The sequence below is a fragment of the Parasteatoda tepidariorum genome, chromosome 4 (assembly GCF_982258835.1).
Source record: "Parasteatoda tepidariorum strain Cologne lab strain chromosome 4, Ptep-v5.0, whole genome shotgun sequence".
In the NCBI taxonomy this organism is placed as follows: Eukaryota; Metazoa; Arthropoda; class Arachnida; order Araneae; family Theridiidae; genus Parasteatoda; species Parasteatoda tepidariorum.
This window is the reverse complement of record NC_141758.1, coordinates 73,666,836-73,677,242: the sequence shown is the minus strand read 5'-3', so window position 1 is coordinate 73,677,242 and position 10,407 is coordinate 73,666,836. Positions and strand designations below refer to the sequence as shown.

At 26.7% G+C, this 10,407-nt stretch overlaps 1 protein-coding gene across 1 annotated transcript in view; it reads left to right on the top strand.

Annotated features, from left to right (window-relative positions):
* Nucleotides 1–2,430: 2,430 nt before the first annotated feature.
* The window catches only part of LOC107451138 (A disintegrin and metalloproteinase with thrombospondin motifs adt-1), a 51,087-nt gene continuing 43,110 nt past the window's right edge, over nt 2,431–10,407 (top strand). Inside the window, exon 1 of the mRNA XM_016067142.3 lies at nt 2,431–2,684. Within this exon, the coding sequence (XP_015922628.1) occupies nt 2,634–2,684 (51 nt within the window). The 5' untranslated portion in view covers nt 2,431–2,633. The remainder of the gene's footprint in view (nt 2,685–10,407) is intronic.

Genomic DNA, 10,407 nt, shown 5'->3' with positions numbered 1-10,407 from the left:
ACCCTAAAGTTCCACCGAACACCATTTGGGAACCGCTATTTAAATGAATAATATTCAAATTTGTAAACATTTCTTTTGTACTTAAAATTTTTAATGTACTTACTACGTAAAATGTACTTAAAAGTTTTAATCTTGTTATGATTTACCAGCAATAACAGTTAGAGAAAGTTGTGTAATAATCATCACAATCTTTATATGGTTTTCCACATCACTTCGTATGGCACATTTAGAAAGGATCTTTATCTCTTTTATTGAGCTGTTACTATTTTATTTTATAACCGTCGTTGAACAGCCTACCCAATTTTATGGGTTTACGACTACTGATGTTCAACTCCGTATAGACTTGTAATTTTGAACTTAATCCAGAAGACAAGGGAACTCCTGGATCGAGTATTGGAAGAAATTTGCTTTCGTAGAGGACTTTCTGAAGGAGCTAACTCACATTTGCGTTACCACGAGAACCTCCCACTGTTAGCCTGACGACAAAGAGACGTCTACCACTGAGGATATTTCACGTCAGCACTGTGGTCGGTGCAAGCCGGATGCGGAATTCGTATTGACTGGGATTCGAACCCGCCTCACCTGCCTTCGTGGATCAGTTGTTACTATTAAGATTATCACACTGATAACTTAGGACATTTTTCCATAAGAATAAAAAAAAATGTTTGATTGAATCAACGTTTTTCTTTTTAACCCAATTTTTTTTACTTTTACTGTTTCTTATTTTATTTTTTTAATTTTTTTTTTAACATAGTACACAAAGTACATTTCAGAACGCAAAGGGATAAATTTAACTCATTGGCTCCTTAGTCTTTTGAAATCGAAATCATAAGAATAAGATGACAATGCATAAGAACAGCAAAAACATTTTTTTGTAAATACTAAAAAGACGAATAGCATTGGACCATCTGAAGGTTATGCTTAATTTAAGGAAATGAAGACACAATTTCTATGAAAAATTACTCATACTCTATATAAGTATATCCAGCATGAAAAAAATTCCTTAATAAATTAACTAAAGTACTAAAATTCAATCTTAATCGTTTGAAGGTTTAATCTTATGCTAATTAATTAGTGCAGACGATATTTTAAGCTACGAAAATCGAGACAAAAACCACTTTCTCTGATAAAACTTACCTTGTTTTGACGTATCATCTTATGTCATACTTTATTACTGGAGAGAGTATTTCAAGTGAAAATTTCAGACACGAAAACACATATATTCTGAATAACTTACCTTGTTTTGTGGAAGCATTTCGATTTGTGACTCTCAAAATTCGGGAGTTAGTTCAGAAATTAATCGATCGTACAAAATAGAATTATCTGTATCCTAATCTTTGCATGCAAAGTACCTTTGTTTTAGACAATAAAGAACTTTTTTACTGCTGTATCTAACTCATGAAGATATTTATTTAAGTTATTTAATTTAATTATTAAATTTGATTTTTTTAAATTGGGTTTGTAATTTTAAAATAATTTAATATATTGTTATACCTCATGCCTTCGCTTTTGTTTTCTTTTTCTTCGCCCTTTTTTGAAAACATGAAGAAAATGGAACTGCCCAAACAAGTTTTATTTTTTATTTGTTTTTTAAAATTCGAATTAAATACATTGTTATACCTTATACTTCAGCATTTTTTCCTTTATTTTTGCACTATTTTTTAACAAAATGTAGTTAATGAAAATTCCAAAATAAATTTTTGGTTATAAGATACGAGTATAATAATTTAGATTATTTCATTTTATTTTTAAATTAGGTCTTAAAATTTGAACTAAGTAAATACATTACATATACATATCTTACACTTTACATAAATGCATTATACATAATCATACATAATACAAAATTATAAATACGCATCTTACACTTTAGCTTCTTTTTCTTCTTTTTTGCACTCTGTGTTTAAAACCTAGTAAATAAAATTTCCAAAAACTTATTTTTTGTCTTTACACATAATAGCGATTGTTTAATTAAAATTTTAATTTTTTTAAAATTATTTAATTTTTTTAAAAATTCCTAACAAATAAATATATTATTATACCTTATGTAAGTTTTCTTTTTTCTTTGTATTTCAATGTAGAAATCTAGCTAATGAAAGTTCTGATTGTTATACATATTTTTTTATTTATTTAATTTTATGTTTAATTATGTCTTCAAATTTACACTAATCAAAAAAATTACTACATTATACGCTTTTTCTTTAATTTTTTCAAAAATGCGGTAAAGAAACTTACAATAAAAATTTTTGGTTGTTATATAAGATTTAGAAGGAAGATTTGGTTGTTATAAGAATTTTGGAAGTTATTAATTTTATTCTTTATCACAGGGAAAAACTGATTTTCCATAGTTGAAAGAGTAAACATGAAAATTTTCCCTAAACTCAAAAACAATTCCCTGCCTTCAGCCTTACAGGGAAATCTTTGAAACGTGACATTTGGTGTGGGTGCTCTTCTCATAGGTGCCGCATTTTAGAACATTTCAACAGGTTGTTGATATCGGGCGGGGGAACAGAAAACTTTTTTAAAGCATTTGTTTTGATGTATAGTTTTCGTTTTTCTCTTTGCGGTGAAAATAAACTTTGAAGCTGCCAGGAACTTGTCGGTTATGGCTTTTATTTAGGAAAGTTCGCAGGATGGAATGGCTTGCAGTAACGATTTTCTTTTGGATTCTGCAAGTTGCTAAGGTAAGTTTTTACTGAAAATAATTTTAATTGTAGATTGTGAATAATTTTTTTTTTCCTTTTTAAATTATCTTAAAAAAATATTTTTAATTGGTAATTCATTACATTACTACGAATATATCACTTTAAAAATATATTTTTAGCAATTTCGTTTTTAAATTTATCAATAGTTTATTCTTAGAAATGTGATGGATTTTATAAAGGAAAAAATGTATTGCATTTGTGAAAGACTTAAAAAAACATTAAATTTAAAAACTTTGAAGTTTATTTTGTATAAATAAAATCAAAATATCTGAAAAATATTACATTTAGCATTTAAATTAATTATAATTATGAGCTACAGCATAATACGCCGGTGTCTTTTTCTGCGTTAAACATAAAATCTTTCAAACCATAATTTTTCAAATTTGCACTTATTTGCAGTCATTAAGATTTAAGAAAAACAGTTTATTTATCATTGATATTTCCTTAATTTTCGAAATCAATTGCTGATAAATTTTTTTAATAGGAATGAACTTTTTGGTTAAACTACTTTTGGATTTTATATCTTAATAAAAATGTAATTCCGATAATCTATATATATCAGATATTTTTAGTAACTATTAGTCTGTTTTTATCATTAAAAAATACCAAAATATATTTAGTTAATTAAAAAAGGGTATAAAGGTAATGAAAATTATTTTATGCGCAATTGAATTTATATTAATGCTATATGCGATTGAACTTTTTACTAAAATCAGATGAAAGTTTTAGAAGTTAATAATCCTCAAAATGAATAAATAAATAAATTTTGAAAACCATATTGAATGTTTTCGAATATTTATTTATATTTATTTCATCCGTGCAAGATGGACAGTATTTTTTTTCTGATTATGGATTTTAACTTATACTTTCACAAAGATGGTCTGAAATATGTACACTGTTGAATAAAAGTTTTCTGAAATTACTTAACTTTTTTATTGAAAACAGGAAGATACTTTTTTATTAAATATGTCAAGATTAACGCAAATAAACTAAAATCTTTATTTAAAAAAATGCATTAGCGGTATTGCTAGATTGTTTCACTGCATGTAGCGTCAATCAAAGGAAAAACAAACTTCTAGGAAGGAACTGGCAATTAAAGTCTAATCGCCAGTTCCTCCTTATGTTCCTGCAATTAATAAGGTCTAAATAAAAAAATAAATACATAAAATCTGAAAACCGTATTTAATCTTTTTGAATATTTATTTCATTCGTGCAAGATGGATTGCATTTTTTAAAAAAAAAAATCTTTTTAAGTATTTATTTTATTCGTGCAAGATGGACTGTATTTTTTTTAAAAAATCTTTTTAATTATTTATTTCATTCGTGCAAGATGAATTGCATTTTTTAAAAATCTTTTTAAATATTTATTTCAGTCGTGCGAGATGGACTGCATTTTTTAAAATCCTTTTAAATATTTATTTCATTCGTGCAAGATGGATTGCATTTTTGTAATCGTTTTAAATATTTATTTCATTCGTGTAAGATGGACTGAATTTTTTTTCTTCTGATTATGGATTTCAGCTTGTACTTTCACAAATATGTTCTGAAATGTGTATATTGTTGAACAAAAGTTTTCTGAAATTACGTAACTTTTCAGTGAAAACTGGAAGATACTTTTTTATTAAATATGTCAAGGTTAACACAAATAAACCAAAATCTTTGCAAAACGAAATTGCATTTGCGGTATTATTTGTTAATTTCGCTGCATGCAATGTCTGTTAAAGGAAAAACAAACTTCTAAGGAGAAACTGCCAATTAAGATCTCGTTAGTTAGTTTCACTGCATGTTATGCCCATTAAAGGAAAGACAAACTTCTAAGGATGAACAGACAATAAACGTATCACTAGTTAGTTTCAGCGAATGCAATGCTAGTCTGAGAAAAGACAAACCACTTATATCGACTATACAATAAAGGTTTCAGTTATTAGTTTCTTTACACGCAACTTAATGTCCAAAAAAAAGAAAGAAAGGCAAACTAATGTCAAATAAACAATATACATTAATTAGGATTTTCTAAATAAAAAATATTTTCTCCAGAAAAATAAAGCTCAAGTTGTGTCACAGTATGCCGTTGCCATAGATATTACTCCGATATTGTTTTTCGAAAAAAAAAATCATACTGCAAAGTATTCCCCATTAAAAATTAAAAATAATTTAAAGCATTTCAATATTTTTTGAATAATGAAAGTATTTGAATAGAAAATTAAGTGTTTGATAACTTCAAAAACTAAGAATAATCCTTTGCTTGAAAATAAACGTACGTACTTTGAATTTCAAATTAGTTACGGAAGTTAAATAGAATTTGCGATGAAAAGTTTTTCCCGCAATATAGCATTCCCTAAAGAGAACAACTCAACAAACAGACATTCCAATTTTTATGGCTAGAGAATTAAAAAAAAATCCTTTAAATTAAGGATAAAAGTTTATAAATAATAAATTTAATTGTGTTTATATTTTCTCAATAATTTGTGAAGATTAAATTAGTTAATAGTGTCAAAAAACAAATTTAGAATTCTTGATCCTAAATAGTACGAAGTTCTTTATAAAGTAAAAAATATGATTTACGAAAACTAGGAGCTCTTATGAGATTCTGTAAGAAAAAGCACGCCTAAGCTGAGCAAACGATTTTTCAAAATTTTTACAATGAAGGATAGCGTTTTTTTGAACTTGAAAGTGCCAACCACAGAGAGAATTTCCGCTCTAATGCTAGGTCATTTAAAAAAGGAACGCGTTTTTTTTCTTCTTAAAGAGCAGCGAAATAGCTACACTCATCCCCAAACGGTTTTAGTGCCGCGCTGTGGTAAAAAGCTAAACTACTGATTTCACTGATTAGTTGATTTTTTTTCTCTTGTTATTTTAAATTTGTTCTATGAAGTTTACTATAGTCATTTGGTTATTTGTTTCATTTTAGTTTCTTAAAAAGATTAGATCTTAATTCTTGAAGGATGTTATGGATTAATGAAAGTTAAAAAACATTATGTTAAGTAAATTAGGATTTATTTTAAATATTTCAATTCCATACCTTTTTTATTCTCTAAAAATTAATTTCATTGCTGAATAAAATTTATATTTATATAAATTACATGCACCATGCACCCTTTTAAACTAATGAAAGAATAAATGCGAGAAAGCATAATTAACGTAGATTTTTTCCTATTTTGGTTTTTAATAGAATTTTGCATATAACAGAGTAAAATAAACAAGAGTAAACAAAAATTTCACAGGAATAATTTTTATTAGTAAATAGAATTAAAATCTAAGATAAAAGATTTGGAATTGATTAGAAAATCTTATGTTCTGACAAAAAATGCATAGTATTGAAAAAAAAAATTTAAACATTAACCTAACTTTACGCATTCTTATCTTATTTCAATAATTTCGATTTAAATGATACAGAAACCTCAATTTTGGAACTATAAATCGTAGCGAAGTATTATGCATTATACTAATATTATACAGCAAATATTATCATATAAAAGTAATCAAAATTATAAGAGACGCTATATTATAAACTGCAGAGAGTCAATTATTCAAATTTACAGTTTCGACTGACTTTTTCGTGAAAGTGCTGTTAAAGAGCGCTGCTGCGTTTTGGGTGAGAAGAACTTTAAGAATAGCGCTGTGATGACGTCAGAGGGGACCCTTAAGTATTGCCGTTGATGGTGACTAAATAAGTAAAAAAAAAAAAAAAAAAAAATCTGAAAATCTTATGGCTAAATTTCCTAAAAAGTTTTTCTGGTTTTTTTGCTATAATGTTTACTTTTCTTGAATGTATTGATTAAATTTAAATACTTTTCAATCATGGTAGATGAAAGCAAAATCGTTAAAAATAAATTCGCCGAAAATTAAAGTAACATGACAGCAACTATAGTCTAATCCTTAATTTCCCCCATTTTAAAATAGTTTTTTAAATTTATTTTTTATTTTATTTTATGTATTAAATTTTTTAACGATTTCTTTATTTAATGATTAATAAAGAAATCAAACACATGAAAAAACAATTTTTTTGTGTTATTAACGCATATAACTTACAAACATTTTATTAATCATATTTGTTAAGAGAGATTCGACAAACTCCTATAATCAATCTGCTCTATAGAGTCATATAATCATGATGTCATTCAAGTCTATGTCCTGAATATCATTCAAGGCATAGTTTATCTTTAATATTTCAAAAAGGAAAAAAGAATAGTTAGTTTTGCTGTTATTTAATTATAAAATTTTTAAAAACTCATCATATAGGATTCGAATACAAAAAATAATACCTATACGTTCTGATTTGAATAAAAATAATGCAATTTGAATGAAAACTACAACACTAAAACTGTTTATTTTCGCAAAATAAGGAAAATATATTTTTTGATACTAAAGCATAGTATATACTTATCATAACGTTAACACAATGATGCTGTCTTGTAAGACTGATAAATCATACAGGTTTCTTTTTTCAATCAATTTTCAAAAATTTAAATTCACTGTAAAGGGAAAAATTCAAATTGTTAAAGTAATGCAATAACAATCTTTAAAAATTTTCTAGAATTTTCATTGTTTTTAGCTTTAGGTTTTTTTTAAAACCAAATTTAACATAATTATTTTTTTTTTCCTTTATCTATTTGTAAATAGTATTTCAAAATTATTATTTTTTATTTTTAATACTTACAAAAAAATTAAAAGACAAAATTCGATAAAATTATCCAATGGAAAATTTTTCGTTTCTTGTTTTACTTCTTTACATTAAATACGAATTATTTTTACTTAATTTATTTGTATTTCAAAACTAAACACATCCTTTTATCAATATCATCAGCTGATTGTTTTCATTTCACAGATACTTTTACACATACAGTAATTTCTTTAATCAGCAAGCTGCTTTTGTCCTTTTTCATTACGAGGAAATTCCATTAGTCTGCGAAAATAAGTAAAAAAAAATTAATGATGAAAAGATATAAATATACAAAGATTTACCTGAATAGAATTTCATTATATAAAAATAAAACACGATAAAAAGTTTAGGAAAAAGAAACTATTGATTAATTGTAAGCATTATTTATTTTTTCTTTAAACCTTTTCTCTCTTTCTTTTTCTTTTACTTTACTATAACTAACCAAATAAAAGCTGTGTTCTTTAGCATCTTTTTGTCATATTGTTTTTGTTTTTTTTTTGTTATTGTGAACATGTTAAGAAGACGCTATAATAAGAGAAAATCCCTTTATGGAAATTAAATTATCTAAATAAATAAATAATTAAACAGGGTGCATAACGTTTTTAAAAAGTGCTTAAAGGTGCTTATTTTCGATTTTTGTTTTTTCAAAGCCCTTAAAGGTGCTTTTTTCATGAGGTGTTTTCAAAAGGTGCTTAATTTTCCCTTTTTCTAAATGAGATTTTTCCCTTACTATGTTGATTTTCACTTCGAATTATTCAAAACGACACAGTTCACATTGTTCTATTCAACGTTTTCACAATTATTTCAACCCCAATCTATTTAGGCACATTGTCAGTCTGTAGCTTATGAAAACGTCATTCGTTTTACCCGATTCAAAATTTCACGATTTTTGACAATTGTCAAAAACAATGCCAAAAGTTTTTTTTTTGTTGACATGATGGTTAAAACAAGATAAAACCACCAATTGTCAAAAACTTTTCAACCCTGCCTAATTAATGATATTTTTTTAAAGTGCTTAAAAATATTTTTCGAGTGTTTGAAAAGTTCTTAAAAGGTGCTTATTTTTTGTTGAATAATTTGGCTACGCAGCCTGTTAAATAAAAATAAAAAACAATTAAAAATAATAATTAAATAATTAATTCAAATTACTTAGAGTTCGTAATGAAAAAGTTATCCTGCTATGAATTGTTTGCATTTTGGTATCAACATAACATTTGATTCAGGTAGAACTTCAAGTTTTAATCTAGATTTACCTGCATTCACTACACATTAAATTTTAAACAAGTGGAGGTGAGACGAATAGGTCATGAAAAATTTCTCCTCTGTTATAGCTTCCTCTTAAGTTACTTCAATTTTATATTTTCTGTTACTGCTATAGCAGATTGATCACAATAATCGCAATGTGAAATATTAATATCTTTAATTTTGTTACACTTAAAATGAAAGCGGGGATCACATGATCTCCGAAAAACGTTATTAACGTTACAATTTCAGTTAGGAATTTTAGGATAGAGCTTAATTGTGACTTGATTCGTTTTTTACCTTAGGTTTGAGAAAATAAAACTATTTACTCCGATTTCGCTTTGTGTCTATCAAAATTTTAATTATTAAATTGAGAATCATATAGAATAAATTTCAATTTGATTTATCTAATCCGAGAGAGCCTCGGTGGCTCAGGAGATAGAGCACTCGCAATCCTATAAGGTAATTCGGGTTCGAATCCCAGCGATGTCGTCTCGATACGAATTCTGCTGGCATTGCTGGCTTGACTAACCATGCTGCTCTGCAGTGTATCACTTTTCATAGATAAATTTTGTAGTGCATTTCTCAATGATTTATCTTGCACGTCATGTTTGTTTTTCAAAATATGATGCAGCTCTCTAAATTTTGCTTTAAAACTTTGATTTTCGAACTGGTTGCTAAAACGATATATTTTTCCTTCTTTTTACAATCAATATTTGATACAGAAATAAATGGAGGCGGTATTAAAAGCATCAGATACGTAAATATTATAATGTAGTACACGGCTTGGATGAAACATTGAATTAGAAACAGAGCTGTATTGATAATAATAAATAATGATGATAATAATAATAATAATAAATAATGAAATAATGATGATAATAAATAATGATCGTTAGTGCTACTTTTTTACCATGTAATTAAACGCTGATAATTGCATTAAATATTTAAAAGTTTTAAACGGAAAATCAGTTAATTTTGGAAGCAGTAATTTATTAAAAATAATAAATTCTAACTTACTATCTAGAATTGTGATTTTGATTTGTTTTTAAATATAATTTTAAAAAACATCGGATAAAATGTAGCTTTCATTGAAAGTAAAAGACAAAAACTTTTTTCAATAATGGACACGCCCTTTTCTTGTCATGTGATTTATAGCATAATTTTTAAAGATAGTAAAAGGGAAAAGTAGTTTGGCCTCTAAAAACGATATAAAAAAATGTTCCACATTGTCTACATTTCGAAAAGGCTTCAAAAGTGTCAAATAAGCAACGGATTCTCCTGAAACATGTTAGAACGTGACTCCAACAATAATGCGGAATCGTTTAGAGTGTTCAAAGGAAATGTCGTAAACCAAAATAAAAACAATGTCACTCAGATAAAAACAAACAAATATAAATGGGATTCCATTTTTTTTCTTTTTTTTGTTTTTGTTTTGTTGTGTGTTTAAATTCTGGCGTTTTGATTTTACCCCATACATGCAATATTGTGCCAATAATTAATCTACTAATAGTTGTCGTAAGTAGTTATGGGTTATTAATTACATTGCTGTAATAATTAAGTTTGTAGTAAAATTGTATGATTTTTATTATTGCCGTTGAGCAAACGATTCACCTTTAGTTTGCAGCTAATAATGTTCAACTCCGTTGTCTTGTAAATTTTGAATTAAACCCAAAAGACAAAGGAACTTCTGGAGCAAGCATTGGGCCAAACTCGCCATCAGTTTTTTTAAGGATTACATTTCTGAGATTCTAGGCTGGGTCACCTCGTTGGGAGGCAAATGCTATACCCCCTGAG